Source organism: Castanea sativa, chromosome 9 (genome assembly GCF_040712315.1).
Source record: "Castanea sativa cultivar Marrone di Chiusa Pesio chromosome 9, ASM4071231v1".
Taxonomy (NCBI): domain Eukaryota; kingdom Viridiplantae; phylum Streptophyta; class Magnoliopsida; order Fagales; family Fagaceae; genus Castanea; species Castanea sativa.
This window is the reverse complement of record NC_134021.1, coordinates 3,733,409-3,753,789: the sequence shown is the minus strand read 5'-3', so window position 1 is coordinate 3,753,789 and position 20,381 is coordinate 3,733,409. Positions and strand designations below refer to the sequence as shown.

Below are 20,381 nucleotides of genomic sequence, written 5' to 3'. Positions count from 1 at the left end.
GTCATCAAGTTTAATTTTAGGTTAAATTCAATGAGCAAGAACCAAAATCCTTCTCCACCTGTCCTATCACCATAAACATACAAATGGATTATAGGGATGACTGATGAGGATGGATCCCACAAAATTACAAAATAGCCAAAGAATGGATAAGATAGTTGAGTTCCCTTCAGACAAGGGAAGAATAACAAAAAAGACATTTAAGACAGAATCGACCGAATGTCATCTTCTATACCTAATTATTGTTATACCTAATTTGTTACACTTATAGTTTATGAGTGTAACAAATTATATTTTATAGTTAGTTACTAAGAGCATTGTAGCTCAATTTTTTTATTTTTTAGGATACTAAGTATTTTTAACACACACATGGGGAGTAAAGATGTCTTAAAGAAATTGATAATGGTGTATATCCAAAAAAGTCTAACTCTTAGATATGCAGTACATACTTTAAATCTTTTTAACTCATACTGAATTGCAACACAATTGATTAACACCTTTTGGTATTTTCAATGGAAATATCTATGATTCAAATCTCTCCTCCCATTGTAGTTATTGAATTATAAAATAAAATATTTAAAAAATAACCTTGTAGTTTTTAAAATAAAAAATTAAATTTTGGAATTTATTTTTTATATAAGATAGAAATTCTACTTTAACTTAATTTAAGTGTATATGTGTGCGATTGCCCTTCCACACCGCACAAATTCTTATACTTATAGAGTAACTATTATACCAAGGGTGCGTTGTGGCAAATTTTAGGATTTCAAAAGGTAATAATTAAACATTATAGTTTCAAAACCAATCAATTAAATGCTAGGGATATGTTCTATAGGCTCGTACCTCCGTATTCTTTATCACTAAAATTATGTTTGAAATTTAATTAAACTCTAAATTTTTAAATAGTAACAAATTAAACATTCTAGTTATCAAAAGTAATAAATTAAATCCTGAGATTTTAAAGGGTAATAAATCAAACCTTCAATCATTTAATTAAACTATGAAATTTCAAAAAATAACTAATTAAAAAGAATAATTGTTAAAATAAAAAATTAAACCTAATATTTTAATAATGAAAACATATTAAACATCAAATCATTTAAGTGGAAAAAAATTATGCTTAAGATTTAATTTAATTATGATGTTCTAAAAAGTACCAAATTAAATTGTATAGCTTCAAAAGTAATAAACTAAACACTAAGATTTTAAAATGTAATAAATTAAACCTAGTCTCATTAAAGTGTAAAAAAATTATGTTTGAGATTAGGTGAGGCCATCATGCCCATGTATGTGAAAATGCAGTACACAAAAGACTTTGTGAATATTCTGTGTCATTGAGGAGTAAAGAGTTCAAGGAGCAGTAAAACTTTTACAGGCGGCAAAGGAAAAGAGAGAGTATTACCGGATTAAAGAGCAGTGAGTGTCTGGAAGCGAAAATTATATCTTGCAGTGAGTGTCTGGAAGCGAAAATTATATCTTGCACCCGGCATATATGCCGGGTGCAGGATATACCAGCTCGTCTGGAAGACTAGTGTAGCCGCCGAGATAACAGTGAAGTGTGTAGTATTAGAATTATTATCCGTATTGAGTTTTAGCTAACTCAATTAGTTTAAGTTTTTGATGGTTGAATAAAAGATCTGGAGTTCAATCCATTCCTACACCAAAAACTGATTAGTGTTTTAGTCTGATGATAAAGAACTATCATTAAGAACAGACATCATAAATCAAAACCTTCTCTTAAAAAAAGAATTATTATCCGTAAAACTTTTACTTGCAGTAAAAGAGAAAAATAAAGGCATTACCAACAAAATTAGAGAGAGGTGAGAGTTGGGAAAACTAGGATAAGGAGTATAATATTTCACGACAGCTGTGGCGTGGCAAAGTGCTTAGAATTATTTGAAGACAGACTTTTACCCGCAGTAAAGGAAAAGGCAAGGGAATTACCAAAAAGATTAGAGAGAAGTGAGTGTCCGGAGGATGAGTAGGACTGGGAGTATCTGATCCCTTTCACCAAAGAAAAACAGCTAGTGTTTGTTAATGAAGTGGGGTCACCCTTTAAGCAAAACCAGCTGGTCTGGTCTAGTTTCCCTCATATTCCCTAATCATTCATTTTTTTTCTTCCCAAGATCTCATTTTTTCCCTTCTTTCTTGTAAACAAGGAGGGGTTAGGAGAATCCGTTCTTTTTTGTTTGTTTTGTGGATGAAGGAAGCAAAGAAAGAAAGAAAGTGAGAGATAGAATAGAGGGCCTCCTGTTGAATAAAGAGAAGCTCTTTGAGATCTGCCATTTTGTTCACTCAGGTACTTTTGCTTTCTCTTTTCCATGGACCCCAATTGAGCAATAGTGACAATTTACTTCATTTTGTCCTGCAATGCATTTTTTTTTTTTCCTTTTCCTTTTATTATGCTTTTTTGAGATTTTGTGTGTAGATGTTTCTGTTTTGGATAATGGGTTTTGCTGGTTTTGTCTTAAAAATATTGCAACTTCAACGTTTGAGTGATGCAGCATTTTGATTGGAAGCTGTTAGACATGTTGAATTTGGATTCTTTTCCTTTTGCTTTTTGAGGAAAATGCAAGAAGAGAAAATATAGAAAGAGAATGTGCTGTAGATTTAGTGTCATTTCTAGGATATAAAAACGCCTTAAACGGTCAAACCTTTGTCTTACTGTGCTAAATTAACTTTTTTTTTACCTTAGTGGAGTGGGAATTTAATGTTATGGTGAATCAACTCAATTTAGAACATAAGATTCACGAAATTGTTGTCCTTTTCTTCTAAGATTTAGAGTTTTTCTTTTTGTTTCGTCTAGATTTCTATTCATTAATTTGAATTCAAGTGTTTTGCTTATTTGGAAGGATTGTGCCTAATGCCACTCTTTCCTTACTCTCTTAGATTTTACATATCCAAAAAAAGACATTCATCGTGCTTTGGAATTTGTTAAATTACTTATCCAAAAGGGAATTTAATTGTCTTTAAAATTTTCAAACTTTTGAATGGTTTCCATGAAGGATTGAATTAAGGAATGAGAAGAAGATGGGGAGGAAGGGAAATTGGTTTTCTTCTGTAAAGAAAGCTCTCAGCCCAGAGTCCAAGGAGAAGACAGTCCAGGTTTGGAGAAATCCCATTATAGTCAATTTGATTTTCTGGAAATTTTGTAAAATTAATTGGGTTTCTCATAGTGTCAATAACTGTTTTGCAGAAATCAAATAAATCAAAGAAGAAATGGTTTGGAAAGCAAAAACACTTGGATTTAGAATCTACCTCTGCAGAAACTGTCACAGTTCCCCCTCTTCCTCAGCACGAAGAGGTGAACTTAAACAATGTGGAGAATGAACAGAGCGAACATGCCTACTCTGTTGCAGAAGCCACTGCTGTGGCTGCTGAGGCTGCTGTGGCTGCTGATGCTGCTGCTCATGCAGCTGCCGAGGTTGTTCAACTCACCACAGTTACTCGGTTTGCTGGCAAATCGAAGGAGGAAGTAGCAGCAATCAAAATTCAAACAGCATTTCGAGGATACCTAGTATGTGTTACACCGATTTTTTGTCTTTTTCCCTTTGTTGCCTTTCTTTTTTTCCTCTCTCTCTTTCTTTTATTATTGCAGCTGTTTGGTTCAATACAAGCTCCAATATAAGTGGATTTTTCATGCCATGTCCACCAGTGGCAAACCTAGTGGGTTTCTCAAGATGTAATTGCAATTTTGATTGATTATTTTCAGGCAAGAAGGGCATTGCGGGCATTAAGGGGGCTAGTCAGGCTGAAATCATTGATGGAAGGGCCTGTTGTGAAACGCCAAGCTGCAAAAACCCTCAGATGTATGCAAACTCTAGCTCGTGTGCAATGTCAGATCCGTTCCAGGAGGGTCAGGATGTCAGAGGAGAATCAGGCTCTCCAGAGACAACTCCTACAGAAACAAGCGAAAGAGCTAGAGTGCTTGCGGGTGCTTCTCTTTAATTTTGTTGAACTCTAGAAATTTTACCAATCACTTATAGCATGTTTTCTAATCTAATTAATTGCCACTGACTTCTGTAATTATATTTGTATGGACATGAAAATCTCAGGGGTTCTTATGGAGATTAGAAATCTGGAAGATAGATTTAGTTTGGGACCATATCCCTGAAAACTTGTTCTATATATTAGCAATTGAGAGTAGGTTCAAAATTATCCACAAAAAGAACATCAAAAGCATGTGGAATTTCATTCCAGTGCTGACATAGACTGTACTAATGGCTTTACCACTTAAGTAGTATAGTTCTGTTTCCTCAATGAATCCTTCTTTTTATTGTTATGTGAATACTTTTTTGTTTTAGAAATACCTCATTTAGCTGCCTTTAACTTCTTTAGATATTATAACAGATTGGAGAGGAATGGGATGACAGCATACAGTCAAAGGAACAAATTGAAGCAAGTCTACTTAGCAAGCATGAGGCAACTGTAAGGAGAGAAAGAGCACTGGCTTATGCTTTCTCTCATCAGGTGATCTATGTTTCTTATTACATTACATACTTCAGCTCCCCTAAAAGATGATATAAATATAAAAATGAAAGGACAATGATCATAAAATGCATGGTGTAAGGCAAGAAGAAGAATGAGAGGGAATTAACTTATGCATTTGATTTGAAAGTAATGTTTTAAAAGTGGCTAATGAGACATGGCTCAAATGGCACTTCCTTCTCTCACAAGCGTGGGCGGAGAGTGAGGTTGTGGGTTCAAAACCCATTAAGTTCATATATGACTTACCAATAATATCTATATTACGTCTTAGTGACCAATATTGCTTTTTATTTCATATTGTAATAGATTCTTGAGACCTCTTGTATTATGAAGCCTTAGAAGACACCTGGCTACTGTTTTTTGTGAGAGGTTCCTGTTCATAGAGTGAATAAAGCGAACACTGATGGCATTAGATTGCATAAATATTTTTATAGATCACTGTCAGGACTCAGAATGCATGAAGGTCTTTACCATATATTTTCTTTTTATCCTTCCTCTTTGTGTTTGTGGATGGATAGAGATGCAAATTTGGTTAGTTCACAAACTTTTCTGATATAGTGCATGTTCAATTGGATAACTTGGTGACTTGTAATTGAGGTTGAATGTTCTAACTTGATGTCTATAAAGTCAAAATGTTAGCTGATCTAGGCAGAAAAAGCACTAGTTGGTGACCTTTTGCATGTTTATCCAGTCCAGTTAGTAAAATTGAGCTGCAATTAGTTGTCAGTAATATATTTGCAGATTATTAACCTTATTTGAAAACACTATGATGCATATCACCTATTATGTACCATACCTTCACATGTGATCTGTGCTTACTATTTGCTAGTCCAATAGTCTTTCGATCTCCAACTTAAGTTTTCTGAATGTTGAATGAACCAATATCTGAGTCTTGACCCCTTCAATGAATCACTCAACAGCAAACCTTGAAGAATTCTTCAAAATCTGTAAACCCAATGTTTATGGATCCAACTAATCCCTCCTGGGGTTGGAGCTGGTTGGAACGATGGATGGCAGCCCGCCCATGGGAGAATCGTGGTTTGATGGAGAAGGAATTGAACAATGACCACTCATCTGTAAAGAGTGCAAGCTACAGCCTTACTGGTGGAGAAATCAGTAAGTCTTATGCTCGCTACCAGCTCAATGCTGAGAATAATTCCCCAACAGCCAGTCAAAAGACTCAAAACCCAGGCCATCCTAGCTTCCAGTCCCCTTCAACTCCTTCTAAGTCAGCTTCTTCAAAAGTAGCTAAAAAAGTGAAGGCAGCTAGCCCAATGGGTGGCTGGGGCCCGGAAGATGACTCGAAAAGCATGGTCAGTTTGCAGTCAGAGCAGCAGTTCCGAAGGCATAGTATTGCTGGGTCATCAGTGAGAGATGATGAGAGCCTGGCAAGCTCTCCAGCAGTTCCAAGTTATATGGTACCCACTAAGTCTGCAAGAGCCAAGTCTAGGGGGCAAAGTCCATTGGGGGTGGAGAAGAACGGGACGCCAGAAAAGGGGTCTTTGGGGCCTACAAAGAAACGGCTATCATTCCCACCCTCACCAGCCAAGCCAAGGCGACATTCAGGTCCACCAAAGGTGGACATCAGTCTTAAATCAGAACACAACACGAGCAATGGGGTGGCCGGTTGATCATTTCTAGTCCATGAGGAATCAAGGGAAAGAAATCAAAATGGATTTGGACAGTTTCTGGAGGAAAGGAAAAATAAAGGGTCTATTTGATTTGTGAATTCATTATGTTCTTAAAAGCTTTAATTCATTATTGCTTTGTAGGTGCTCCATATTGGGGTTGATATTCATCTCCATTGGCAGTCATGCATTTTATTCGTTCCTAAATTTTTTATTTTTTTAAATTTATTTTATTGGGTTCTCTATGTAGTGATGATAACAAAACCTATCTGAACCCAATTCTGCCTCTTGAATATTTTCGTCATGAAAAACGGTTGATGGTCTGTTAAATGTATTAATTCCACGAATTGATGTAATGGATATTCAATTTCTTATTTACTCATTTGTTCGTGCTTATAGCTGCTGTCTTTATTGATTTATTTCTTTGTTGTAAATTTAGAGCTAAATAAACCAGAAGTTACCATTGATGACTAATTTCTCCAGATGTATCTCCTAGTTACCACCATAACATTTTAAAAGCACAATTTTTTTGTGGCAATTTTTTTTTAGAGAGTTTTAACATATGTTATCTGCTCCTGATGATAACTCTTTATTATTAGACTAAGACACTAATCAGTTTTTGATATAGACAGATATTGAACCTCAGATATCTTATACAATCATAAAAAACTTTACCTATTGAATTAAATGGAATCCACTTATTTGTGCGAATTATGAATGTACATGACGAGGATAATCTCTTTGTACTCTCTTCTTTTTTTTTGGGTGAAGGAAGAAAGGATGAGATTCAACTCAATGTAAATGTGAGATTTGTGAAGATTTATTACTAAAATAAGGGAATTAGGGCTATTAGCCTATTACAAGTACATATTTCTTCATGCCCATATTATCTTTCCCTTCACTAAGAATTATGTGGCTGGAGGAAAAATTAATTTGTGGCATCTGTCAATTACACTGACACACCATCTCATTTTTTATATGCATAAGTGCGTAAATTTATTCTCTCAAACAAAAAAAAAAGGCGTAAATTTATATATAATGCCGAAGTTTGAATATGAGAACTTCATTAAACCCTGTTCTCACAATAGTCTGGGAAGAAGAATAAATTTTCTTTTTTTGGCTGGAAAATAGATGGATTGCTTCATATATATATCTACTGAAATATCTATTTTTAATTTAATTATAGATTAGAATATAAAATGAATGTAAAATCATAAACCCTAGCCACTGACAATTACCTCCCCATGCCCAAATGCAAGGGTGAACGCGCAAGCCTCGGTTGAGCTTGGGGAAGGTTGGAATATTTATGTAGTATATTTAACCAACACAAAAATAAAAAAAGTAAAATCTAACAAGTATTTCAATCAACCCGGTGCATAGAGCAAAGAATAGCTTTTTAATATGAAAAAAAGAATTTATCTTATGAGATAGTTTTATGAGATATTTCTCTCACAATATGCGTGGGTCTCATATGTTATTGTGGATGGCTCAACCGAATAGAACGAATGTTTTGGACTGAGTTCCCCAATTTACTTGTATTATGGGTTAGGAATATCCAACAATGGGAGGTCCCAAAGATGGCAATGCAATTTTTATAGGAGGCAAACAAAAAATTTTCTTTTTGTTTGTCTTCCTTTTTTGTATTCCTACCCTCCCTGAGAATATCACAATCTCTCTCTCCGAGATGTGTTTCTCCTCACTACTCTTGTGTTTCTCTCCCCTAATTTTTTCTTTCAACCCCTTTCCCTCTATCCATTAGTTTTTATTTATAGACTTCCTTTAGTGGGATCGTCATGACGAGAGGGTTGTTTCCCATGTTGGTGGGTCTCCTTGAGCTATGTTCCTAACCAAATGGGACTTATTACTTGTGACTCTCTTGAAACTTGAAACTTGCACCAGACGACCAGACGTTAATTGATGCTCAGCGGGTGGACTCTCCCAAGACATTATCCCTTGATCTTGGTATAATAGAAGATGTTTGGTCAAGCTGTGAGCTTGGACCAAGCCCGCCTAGGGAATGGGCTAGGTGCTTGGTTAATAAGTAAAGCAGAAATGGCCCATTTAGAAATCTTGTCATGGGCTTCGTGCAGGCCGTTATCCATGGCCTGTACAATTATTATTATTATTATTTTGTATGAATAAAGATAATTATATAGATAGAAAAAAAAAATGACCCAACCCATCTCAATCTTCTGAAAAAAAAAGGAAAAAAAAAAGTGAGAGTAGTAATTCATAAAAAAGTGAGAGATAATAAGACTTTTATTTTTACTAGCCTTTGAATACACGCTCATGTCGTGCTCAGAGACTTCTATTTAAAATTGTTGGGTAGAAGTTTGGAATTGTGTTTGTGACTAAAATGCGGGTGTAAGGATTTTTTTTTTTTTTGTTGCAATAACAGTAGATGTGTTTTTTTTTTTTTTTAATTTATTAGTACGACAGGTGTATTTTTACAAACAAACGTGTATTTGTTTTAATTTAATTTTTTTTATAAATAGATAAAACAATTTGAAAACTATTAGAAAAACAAGAGACAATGTTTTAGTGGGAGTTAAAGATGTATTTTTACTGGGTTACCCTTTATTTATTTATTTTTTTCGAGTTTCAACCTATGACATCTGTTTCTCAAAAAAAAAAAAAACCTATGGCATTCAATCTTAACAATAAGTTTTTATCATCAGATCAAGATACCAATCAGTTTTTGGTGTAGGAAGGAATTGAACCCCATATCTTTTATTCAACCGTCAAAGATTTTTTCAGTTTAGCAAACAAAAAAAATTAAACCAAAAAAATGTCTAGTCTAAATAAGAGAAACCCCTTAAATAATAGGATAAATAAAATCATAAAACAAAACTATAGAGTATGTATAACTCAAAGAACCATAAATACTTAGGGTCCGTTTGGTAATGTTATTCTAGTAACGATGTTTAAGTACGATAGAAATACAGGTAAAAAAGTGTTGTTTAGATACATAATATGTTGTTTAAACAACGAAAAACAGACCCTAAATGTATCTGTAAACATTCTTTAAAATAAAAAATAAAAAATCTATAAAAGTATAGTACGAAGAATTGGCTAATTGGCACTCGGTTTCTAGACTGGACTGGAGTCTCTGAGAAGTCACAAAACCAAAAACCCTATAAAGCGAGTGCTCACATTTTAACATTTTTAACATTATAATAATAATCAAATCAAATCAAATACCAAACATCCTGCGATTCTTCATTTCTGCTTCTCACTCTTCTTTACATCACGCCAAAAATGGTGAGTCCTCTCTCTCTCTCTCTCTCCCCTTTTATCTGCTTTATATATTTACATATTTTGCGTAATTTTTTTTTTATTGGTTGTTTTTGGGCAAATGGAAATTACCATTATACTAATTTCTTAGGGCAAACGATAAGGATTCCGAGATCAGGGTTTTTTTTTTTTCCTAACAGATTAGGGTTTGGGGTTTTAGCTTAACCCTCCGTTTGGATTCCGAGAAACGATTCCGTTTGGACTCAGCTAACAAAATGGTCGTCTAAACTTAACTATGCCTGATGTATTGAAAAACTTTTTTTATTTATTCATTAAATTCATTCAAAATTATTATTATTTTTCTTTCTTTGTTTGTTTATTGGATTGAGAAATTGAGGTGATCATCAGGTCTGACTATCAAAATTATATGAAAAGTTGAAAACTAATGAAGCCCAAGTGTTGAAAAACGTAACTCTGTCTTTTAAGGGTTTCCTTTTTTTTTTTTTGGGAACTCTTTATAAGTTTGTAATATACGAGTATGTTGATATTTTGGGCTCATTTTAAGGGATCATAAAGTTTAAGAGTGATTTTATATTGATGCTTAAATTGTCCTTGGACTTCAAATAATGTTTTTGCATTGAGGGATGTGGGCTATTAAAGCGAACGAAAAGAGAGGAAGAGTTATGTTTCTTGTTCGTTTTGACGATGATACTTCAATCCTGTGAACATATTCCAGTTTAAAGTTCCCCAAAGTTGCAGTGTCTTTGTTGCTTGCTTCCAAGGCAATATTTATAGCTTCATAGGAAAAAATATATAATTATTTTGTGGCCAAAACTGCTCAGTCTGCACCTTTCCAACATTCTCGACCCACTCTTATGATTTCGATTGGTGTAATTTCTTTAGCTTCCATCAATTACTTAGCTGTTCCCCCACATTCCTATGCAAAATCTGAGCCTCTTTATCCTTATGCCACTTTGCAACATCTTGGAGACCACTAATCTATCCTTGTTTCGAAGATAACCTAGAGGCCACACCCCTACTTTGACCCCCATATATGTGCCTCATTTGTTAAACAACCCAAGTAGCTTTAGGATTTGCTAAGAGTTCTCAAGTGCTCTGCCTTCCCTCTAGACCCCAATCCTCCCACCTTTGTTATTGTTGCCGTGTGATGTATTTGGAAATTCTGGAAAAACAAAGATTCCCACTTAGACAAGATGTGATTGATTTATTATGCTTTTTCTATGAAGAGTTTCCTGTTTTATGCTAATATTATTCATTATACATGTTGCTTAGCCTTCATGATTTACATTTGGCACTTTTAACTCTTGACTAAAAAGCCTAAATATAAAATCTGCACAGGCTGCTCCATTTATAGCTGGATTTGCAGTTGCAGCTGCTGCTTATGCTGGTAGATATGGAATTATAGCTTGGCAGGCATTCAAGGCAAGACCACCAAGACCTAAATTTCGCAAATTTTATGATGGTGGTTTTCAGTCTACAATGACTAGGAGGGAAGCAGCTCTAATTCTTGGAGTCAGGTATATTTTAGCTATTTTGCTCCAATATATGTTCTGTGTCATGTTTGATGAGTTGACATATTTTGAAATAGAGTATAAACTGAAAGTCCATGTTTCTTGATGAGCTTTAAAGCACATATGATGTTATACCTTTCTTTTAGCTTTGGTGTTATCCTTTATATTGTCTTTTTCGAATAGAGTGAATAATAAAGGTCCTTCCTTGGGGTGAGAAACTCATTGAACCACATTTTAGGATGGTAAATATTAATGGTAGGGGCTAAATTGTGGTGGTTGTTCATTGCAGTCTCAAGTAGAGCTGCATACAAGCAAGTTTACTGAGCATTCAGTTGTCTAGTGTGGACTTCAATTATGTCTAATGTTTTTCCAGCTCAGCCCAAGCTTGAGTGATACTTGAGTTGAAATTGCTAGGCTGTCTTGACTCTGGTGTTTTCTCTGCCTGATTACTTCTACAAATCAAAGCACACAATAATCTTATGTCACGATCTCATCTTTAGTAGTCTTTGAACTTACCATTACCTTATTTACTGAAACCATTCATGAGAGTGATTTTTAAGACGAATGAACACTTAGAACAGTATTTTGAAAAAGGGCAAAATTAGCTACTGATAAACAGAACTTGAGTATCTTGTCACTGACCTCTTGAAGCGCGCTAGGGGAGCTACTTTGACTGTTTTTAGGTAATCTGATTCTAGTTTGCATGTTATGAGGTGGATTACTCCCCTCCCCTCCATTCCACTCGCACGCACACACAAAAATCCCCACCCCTGGCTTTTTCCCCCTTAATAACTCAACATCCCTTTGGCCTTGCCTCTTGTCACGCTGGTCGCTAATTATTCAGGAAGTTCATTCCTTGGAAGTTGGAAGATTGTATGGATTTCATTCACTAAAGAATATTAATATACATACCACTCTGTCCAAAACACTAGGTGTGAGCATGTTGAAGAATGCATTGTCCTAATGGCAAAGTCAACTACTGGTTTTCACAAATTTCTAGACCATAACGTAATTAGTGATGCAAACATGTGGTTCTTTCTCTCCTATACATTTAACATGAAGGCATTATGAGTTCTTTTGTATTTTTTATTGTTGATCCTCTCTACCTATTTGTTTCACAGGGAAGGTACTCCACTAGACAAGGTTAAGGAAGCACATAGGAGGGTAATGGTAGCAAATCACCCAGATGCTGGTGGTAGCCATTATCTTGCGTCTAAAATTAATGAAGCAAAAGATATGATGCTTGGAAAAATCAAGAGTGGCGGCTCGGCATTTTGATGGCACTACCCCTTTCCATACATACAAGGCAATTCTGAAAAAGTTCTGGTGAGTTTTAAGAGTCGTACATGCTCCAGTTAGACAGTGTTACAAGTTTTTGCAGATGACCCTCTTGGTTCTATTGTATTCATGCAAAACATTTAGAGTACAAAAATCAGAATATTGAGGACCTTTTCTTAGTTGATTCTTGATAGCCCTCTAGTTGGGCACAATTTGAAAATATTTTAAAACATTTTGTTATATGAATCCAGCTATTACACGGGAAATGCTATTTTGCAATTCAGCTTGGGTGTCCGTGGTATGTTTATACTGATGGCAATAATTATGCAGTCAACACCTAATTCTCTTAGGATTCTCTCCTCTCCCGTTATATGTTTTTACTGCAAAAAGAAATAGCTAGTTATGCTAATGGGTGTTTGGGTGTTGCAATCACGGTGAAGAAATGTATGACAATTGGCAGTCCTGTAGTTGAGTAGCCTTGTAGGTCTGGAATCGACACATTTACATACATCTACAATGGAAATGGCTGGCTTACAATTCCGGTAGCACCAAACCACCTACTAATTGACTCGGTAGCTTTCTTCACTTTGACATTCAGTTCTACCATGGCTGCAAAACTTTCTGTCCAGGGATCTGACATGCAGAATTTTCACTACTTCACTACTACCAATATAGAACACAATATCGATATTTGTTTGGCTGCAAGAAACCTTCTGGAACGTGTTGGCAAAACTATGGACTTCCATACCTTTGCAGAATGATGCAGGCTTCTAATGAAAACAAAATTTATCAAGATGGGGTTGTTTAGAAATGGTAAATCGAGTTTGGACAAAATTTAAGGAAATTTTCTCTACAAAATCACCTTTAAATAAATTCCACACCACAAAATACTCTCAATGACAACTTTTCTCTCTTCACTGCCCTGTCATTGATCTTTGATTGTTCAGTTGTTGTCTTTGCTAGATGACAAACCAATTCTCAGACTTTAATATAATTTCTGATTTGGGGTCCATTCTCCATGTGAGACTCTCATTTGATGTAAAAGTAAGTTTTCATTCTTCTCTCTCTCCTAATCATTTGGGGTCTATTGAATGAGTATTTTGTTCATGATTTTTGGGTGTGAATCAAATAAAAGATACTGTTTCCTAACTCATTATTAGAGGTGCAATCATATGGAACAGTAGTATATCTAAGTTGCTCGTGTATACAGCAAAATGATTCCTTCCAACCCCACATTTGAATATGGAACAGCGTTTCCCATTCGGCTGTCGACAGTATGAAACCAGAAGAACAGGCGTACTCCTTCAACACACAATTTTGGGCCCTCAAGTACTTCGTTCACTTTCCCTAAAAAAAACCCTTTCCTTTCGGCCATTCCAGGTACAATTGTTAATGGCCACAGCCCACGTGATACGTTAAGATCAATTAGGGCATCAATTAGGACCTGTTTGTTTTCCATCTCAAACTCACATTTTTACATTTTAAACAACATTACACACGTTTTCACACTTTTTCACCCTCACGTATTTCAAAAAACTACAAAAATCTCAAACTATTCTACTGAACACTCCCTTAATCTTTGAAGCTCACTTCTGCCCTCTGGACATGGTAATGTTGCCATGGTTATCCGGACCAGCCTAAAGCATGTACCCACTTCAGATGGATTGAGTATAGTTTAAACTGATTATAGGAGCAAGAGCAACCCGACAACAATCAGATGGTAGGGACCAATTTTGGTTGATTGTTTGCTGCTCAGTTCAAGGTTAAAGATAATTTAACTTAGAAATTGTTACAACTAATTAAAATGACAATACCACTACAGCAGAAAACAATAGGATTTTAGTAAAATTACTGCCTTCATGCTTTTCGACATCTCTCATCACAAGTGCTTATGGTCAAATTACAAATTGGGAAAGTAACTAAAATCTCTTCTTTCATGATCCATGAGCAGTGCAGCTAGGTATGGTATTTACACCAGAATTTCATGAAAAAAACTAATATATTGCTAATAAGATATCATTAATAACCATACCACTGCAGCAGAAAGCAAAGGGATATCAGTAAAATGGCTGCCTCTGCTTTTCTACACCTCTCATCGTGTAAGTGTTTATCGTCAAAAAATACAAATTGGGATGAGATCTAAAATCTCTTTCTTTCATGCTCTCCCTCAGCAGAGGAGCAAGCTGTGGTATATACACCAGAATTTCTTGTAAAATCTAATATATTAGTTATTTTGTGATAAGGTATCATTACTAATCATTCTGTTGTAGAACCAGCTCTGGTTGACACCACTTCTGTATCTCCATTAAATGGAGTTTGATCCATTTCGACCTTCCTGTCAATTGGACCTTTAGAGACTCCAAAAAGAGTGGAAAATATCCGTCTATGACATTCATCACAGAAAAAGAAATAGGAAAAATGGCCTTCGTTTGGGAGCTTGTGCACAATGGCCCCTGGTAAAATCCGGCCTATATAGTCAGTCATTGATGGTGGGACTGCCTGATCATCCATTCCCTACTCAGCATTCATAAACAAAACAAAATCAATCAAAATCTTAAAGCAAGAAGTATAAGAATTTAAATAGCTAAGCAAGTATTCTTTAAAAAAAAAAAAAGGTTATGTAAGTATTCTTTTGATATAAATAAAACTTAAAAAATGTCTTATCCTGGCTACTCTTACAATAAATCAACGGTGGAAAACCAGTCAGTAAAACCACTTGGAAAGAGGAATTGAATGTTTTATATTATTCTTTTGTGGAATTTCCAGAACACGACTTTCGCTGTTTAGGTATCTCTTTAAAGAAAAGGGCACAGTTCCTGATTCATTATCATCAAATCCCTTAAAAGAAATGTTACAAAGTGTTTGGCATTATTGAATTGAATTGCTTTATTCCAAATGGCTGTGCAATGATGTGTTTAAAATTATTGTTAACCTTCTGAATAGATCCATAGACTGTTGGGACAGCCAAGGCATAATACATACATGTCTATTATTTGTGAAGTACTTATTCAGAGTGTCCTTATGAAGAAGGTCAACCAACAATAGATTATAATTGATTTTCAAAACCAAAGAGTTATACTAAAAGCATCAAAGTATTTTGTTTAAAAATAATGAACCAAAATTAAAGCAGAAACAAAGCAACTAAAAAGCAAGAGGTAAACCTGCCATATATGTATTGGGCCTAGGAACCCTGCCAATTCACATTCTGCCTCACTGTACAAGGACTTGAGCCAAGAAAGAACACCTTTTCTCTTACACTTCCTGTGCACCTGAAGATCTGCTAATCTAAAACCCCAATCTGATACCTGTAGCACAGCTTCCTCTATGAATGGTTTTGTAGTTCCCTGGCGGATTGACTCCTCCACATCCCTATGCCAAAATTCTTCAAATTTTGGCTCTTCAATCAAAATTTCATCCTGTACACATCAAGATTTTGTCATACAAACCATCAAAAAAATATCAAACCCTGCTTTACGATAGGAACTACAGCTTATGAAGGCTGCCACTTGAGATTGTCAAATATAGAAATATTGTTTTGAGTTGTCTCTAAAATTTTTAATTGAAACAGGACTAAGTCATTCATTTTATAATTTTACAAAAAGTTCAGTTTTGGGAGACACTGTTAATGAATTCATAGAGCATGCTAAAATGAAGGCAAAATTTGTGTACCAGCAACAAACATGGATCCCACCCCAATTCCTTACGTATATATTTTTAAGTTCATATTTGTGGACACAAGAAGTTCTACAGATTTAATCAAAGATGATGACTCACCTTCTTTCCTAGTGACAAAAACAATCTATTATCAATTCGATCATGCTTTCCAGAAAGAAAGCTTCGGCGATAGAAATAGGACAGAAACTTCGGAAATCTATGAGCTAAGAAATACAATAATCTTCTTCTTGGCACCCACTTTTCCCAAATTCTTTTTATCTCTTCTTTTGTCATGCCTGGTGCATATGGGTTAATCATTGGGGCCAACATGGCCGCACCTGCATATTCAGTGATGACGCATCACAAGTCAAATTATATTTGATTTTACCTACTTATTGTGTTTCCATTAAAAAGAATGGACAAGTGCTAATATAAGAGGGTAGACAACAAATATTATCAAGCTGAATGCCAATTATTTGTTAAAACATATCAATTGGTAGAACCATTAATACTCTACACTTCAATGCATAACCTCCATCAAACAATCAATTCATATGCATTGACAAAAGTGAAACTATAAGTTTATTGACAGAATAATATTAACATAACCAAATCACAGACATAGATAATTCAAATATATAAATTCAGTATGTCATGAGCCCAGAAACCTTGCTATAAGAGTTGGACTAAACTAGCAAGGGTTGGGAAAGGCCTCTCTTCATACTTCAACCAATGTGTCCATGCTGTTCAGAAATTTCTTTGTAACTATAAAAAAAAAACACTAGGCTTCATCACGTTTATCATATAGCCCAGACCACATCAGCTTTATGTGCGTGTCCTTACTGGATACACAAGTTTAACTAGACATTCATTTCTTGATATATGTCAAACATGAACAAACAATCCTAAGGGAAAAGTTTTACCATAATCATCAGCATATGAAGGGTAAGGACATAGAACTTCAAATTGTAAGAATCAATAATAAAACTGAATTCACAAATATCACAAAACCAAACAAAATTAAAAATAATGATAAATGTAAACAAGAAAGGGTTGATATACCTGCAATTCTATCTGGAATGTATCTGAGAGCAGCCCAAGCATGCATGGATCCACTTGAGTGGCCCAGCACCCAGAACTTGCCACTAATACCAACTGCATTAGCTAGGTGCAACATATCAAATGCTGATGAGTTCAGATTTCTGTTGGGATGAGGATCACTCTCCCCAAAACCAGGAAGATCATATGAGACCAAGCGAACACCAAACTCTTCAAGCAATGACATTTTAATTCCCGGTATACCTTTCATACATAAATTATTTAGAAAATAAATGTCAAGTTTCCATTAGTTTGGATACCACCTCGGCAGATAAAAGATTTATTAGTCTTTTACCTGCAAGTCGTGAGGAAAGAAAAGAATGTGGAGCAATTAGGGAAAATCTAGCTCTGTCAGCTGGGACACCTTGCTCACAATAAGCCATGTGTCTACCATCTGGAAGTAGTATGCGGTTAGCACTAGGAGGATGTATTAGCACCATCTTTACTGGTGTGACCAAGCTGTCATCTTTGGTATTTAAACCTATAGCTGCACATGGTTTTAACAATGTCAATTAATAAACTTTACCTATCATATACCACAAAAGAAAAAAGAACAGAAATAAGATTGAATGCACAATTGGGGCATTCAAGTTCTCATTTCTCAAAAGTTTTATACTTTGTAAGAACACTAATTAGTAATTCAGGGAAAACTTTGTAGGACCATTGAGAATAGAAAACAGAGAAACGAATAGAGCAGCACAGACGAAGGATAAACATAGGATGCAGAGCCATCAACTTAGGCTAAATTCCACCACATACGTAACTCCAAGACATAGTTAGCCACATAAAGCACATATGATCCAAATGAATTCAGTGATGAACCAGAACTATGGATGCTATCACTGCCACATTTCTTTACATATGCATATATCCAAGGATGTCATTATGATTACACATAAAGTTATCTTATCTACAGTTGCTACTATGGCACCAGAATGTAGTACTTAGATTTCAAGATAAACAGTGACAGAGCGACTAATTGAGAAACATAATCACAACCATCACACTTTCATGGAGCAGATATGAATTAAGTACTAAAACCTTATTGACAAATAGAATGGAGTCTGCTCGCTATATGCCCAAAAAACAAAATCCAATTTTAATATTGGTTATTGAACAATAGTATAAATTGTATTTTTCGATTAGAGCTTGTATTCAAATCAGATTGTTCTCTACACATTTTCCATGTGCCTTTTATAATTAGTTAGTTTGTTAACTAGTTGGTTAGTCTTGTTTAGTTAGTTTTAGTTGTGTAATTAACATACAATCAATAATACCAAGAAGTTTTTTCCCCTTATTTTCTGCTTCTAAAAACAATTTTCTATTTTTGAAACTAAAAAACTTGTTTGGCAATCCAAAATGGACAAAAAACAAAAACTGTTCTTAAAACTCAATTTATGAAGGAAACTAAAAACATGCAAAAAGCTGTTTTCAGTTTCTAATTTTTAAAAGTCAATAAAAATACGCATTTAATTTAATGAATTAGTCTCATTTAATGAGTTAGCATTAGAGTTGAAATCCTAGTAACAACATATTTTAGTATTTTCTATTTTTTTCTTCAAAAAACTTTTTTTTTTAATTTCATCTGCCCAAACATGTTATTTATTTCAAAAATAAAAGAAAATTGTTTTTTTTTTATTTATATCCCAAAAATAAGTTTTTGAAAATAGAAAACAAACCATTACCTACATAACCTCATTTATCAATCTCTCTATCTTTCAAGAACATAATTGATCAAAATCACGAATCCCGAACCACAAACTCATACTGACAAATAAGGCAAGTGATTTTTCACAAATTTGACCAAACATAAACAACAATAAATGACCAAATTACATACAGATCTTAATAATTAGCACTACACTAATTTGATTAAACAAATCAAAATACTCGAATTCTTAGCATAATGCATTTGAAATTCATGTCACCTCACCTGCAAGTGCAAGAACAAAAACGAAGAATATGACCGACCACGAGTGAGCCGGGTGGCGATCCTCGGGCAAAAACTCATTCAAGTACTTCAACCTGCCGGAGACCTTAGCACACGGCTTCTGAAGCTTCCGACCGACGTAGGAATCCTCGCTCAGCAGGCTCTGCTGAACAATGTCCTTACACCCTCTTCCAAATTCCACCACTATTTCACCCCAAGCCATAGCGAACCCCTTCACCTGATCCTTCAAGCTCTCCGGCTCAACCGCACGGCTCCTAGACTCGCCGGACACGACGTACGCCGATGAAACTCCGATCGGCTCTCCGGCGTACCGTATCCCCGTGTCGTCCACCAAGCTCGCCAGCTCTTCCCGCCACGTGTTCGATCCTCTCATTTCTGACATTTTCGCTGAAAAAAAAAAAAAAAAATACAAAGCTCTCTCTCTCTCTCTCACACTTCAGAGTTCACAGCCATATATATATCAGAGAGAGAGAGAGAGAGAGTGTGAGTAATAATGACTGAGGCAGAAGAAAACAGAGCACGAAGTTCAACTTTCTAAGCGTGAAATTCAAGCTTGATTTGTTAAATCCAAAAAGAGATAAAACCCTAACCGACCACCGTTCAAAACCAAACAGAAACTGTCGAAAAAGAAAGTTTATAGTACTAAAAAAAAAAACACTTACAAATACAAAGTAGGAAAAAGGAAAAAGCAGCAGTTGCTATATTATCATATATTTTTCTTTCACTTTATGACGCTGAAACCGTTGGGTCTGAATGTGCAAAACTTAGCATTTTATGATGTTTATGCTTTGTACAAACTTTATTATAGGAATTTGACTAATCTTCTTCGCCATTATTGGACTTTACTAGCACTCAGAAGTGAGCTGGGAGTTTATATGTTTTTTTTTGGGTTTGGGTTTGGTACGAGAGAGACTTGAAGATGAGTGGTAGCCGTGGATGAGGTCATGTTTGAACGGTCTGGATGGGAGCCACGTGGGTCAACTACTTCTGAGCCGTGCAATAAACGGCTGAGGCGGTGCGTGATGTACATTTTGTTGCTGACGAGGATCTTTGTCAGTGATATGCGGTGCGTGCATGTGACTTGGGAATGTTCTTTTTATTTCTTTTACTTTCTATTATTGGTTTTTTAAATGGGATTTGACGTGTTTCGTAAAAAAATTTAGAATTCTAAATAGGAGGCTATTATTTGTTAGTAGTTGTTACGGATAGAGGAAAAAAATAATAAATTAAGAAGTAAATTTAAATTAGAATTAAATAAAAATTAATTATTTAAATTTTGTTGTAAAATATTGTAAAAGTAGCGTTTCAGTTTTGTTAAAGAATAATTTTTTTTATTTTACATACTTATTTATTAAAACTTTAAATTTTTTAAATATTAAATTTCATTTGTTTTAATTGTTTTTCTTTATACATATATTATATTTGTGGGGGGTAAAAAGATCCTGATGGGAACATCTTTTTGGCGGTATAAGAGGACCCCCTGACTTTGGAAATTGTTAATCACTATGGGTCGGCCCATGC

General features: G+C 35.0%; 3 protein-coding genes across 4 annotated transcripts; 2 read left to right on the top strand and 1 right to left on the bottom strand.

Moving 5' to 3' along the window:
• Positions 1-1,881: 1,881 nt before the first annotated feature.
• On the top strand, positions 1,882-6,507 carry LOC142610644 (protein IQ-DOMAIN 3-like). Its single transcript, XM_075782518.1, has 6 exons — positions 1,882-2,296; positions 3,003-3,102; positions 3,194-3,514; positions 3,710-3,931; positions 4,348-4,467; positions 5,406-6,507. Exons 2-6 carry the CDS (start codon positions 3,028-3,030, stop codon positions 6,114-6,116), a joined length of 1,449 nt encoding a protein of 482 aa, XP_075638633.1. The 5' UTR covers positions 1,882-2,296; positions 3,003-3,027; the 3' UTR covers positions 6,117-6,507.
• Positions 6,508-9,191: 2,684 nt separating this feature from the next.
• On the top strand, positions 9,192-12,440 carry LOC142609568 (mitochondrial import inner membrane translocase subunit TIM14-1-like). Its single transcript, XM_075781183.1, has 3 exons — positions 9,192-9,374; positions 10,707-10,885; positions 12,001-12,440. Exons 1-3 carry the CDS (start codon positions 9,372-9,374, stop codon positions 12,155-12,157), a joined length of 339 nt encoding a protein of 112 aa, XP_075637298.1. The 5' UTR covers positions 9,192-9,371; the 3' UTR covers positions 12,158-12,440.
• Positions 12,441-14,073: 1,633 nt separating this feature from the next.
• Positions 14,074-19,294, bottom strand: LOC142610572 (uncharacterized). 2 transcript variants are annotated; one of them, XM_075782413.1, is made up of 6 exons: positions 18,843-19,294; positions 17,205-17,396; positions 16,874-17,113; positions 15,932-16,149; positions 15,319-15,573; positions 14,074-14,671 (listed from the first exon to the last, which is right to left on the bottom strand). In XM_075782413.1, exons 1-6 carry the CDS (start codon positions 19,240-19,242, stop codon positions 14,414-14,416), a joined length of 1,563 nt encoding a protein of 520 aa, XP_075638528.1. In that variant the 5' UTR covers positions 19,243-19,294; the 3' UTR covers positions 14,074-14,413. The 2 variants fall into 2 exon arrangements, with proteins under 2 accessions (XP_075638528.1, XP_075638529.1); XM_075782414.1 differs by having other exon boundaries at positions 17,205-17,390.
• Between the last annotated feature and the right edge of the window lie 1,087 nt (positions 19,295-20,381).

Coding starts and splice junctions, on each gene's coding strand:
- LOC142610644 (XM_075782518.1), top strand. CDS start 3,028: ATGGGGAGGAAGGGAAATTGGTTTTCTTCTGTAAAGAAAGCTCTCAGC. Junction 3,103..3,193: donor CCAAGGAGAAGACAGTCCAG/GTTTGGAGAAAT, acceptor ACTGTTTTGCAG/AAATCAAATAAATCAAAGAA. Junction 4,468..5,405: donor CTTATGCTTTCTCTCATCAG/GTGATCTATGTT, acceptor ATCACTCAACAG/CAAACCTTGAAGAATTCTTC.
- LOC142610572 (XM_075782413.1), bottom strand. CDS start 19,242: ATGTCAGAAATGAGAGGATCGAACACGTGGCGGGAAGAGCTGGCGAGC. Junction 17,114..17,204: donor TCTTTCCTCACGACTTGCAG/GTAAAAGACTAA, acceptor TATGTATGAAAG/GTATACCGGGAATTAAAATG. Junction 15,574..15,931: donor TTTTGTCACTAGGAAAGAAG/GTGAGTCATCAT, acceptor TGATGTGTACAG/GATGAAATTTTGATTGAAGA.
- LOC142609568 (XM_075781183.1), top strand. Junction 10,886..12,000: donor GCTCTAATTCTTGGAGTCAG/GTATATTTTAGC, acceptor TTTGTTTCACAG/GGAAGGTACTCCACTAGACA.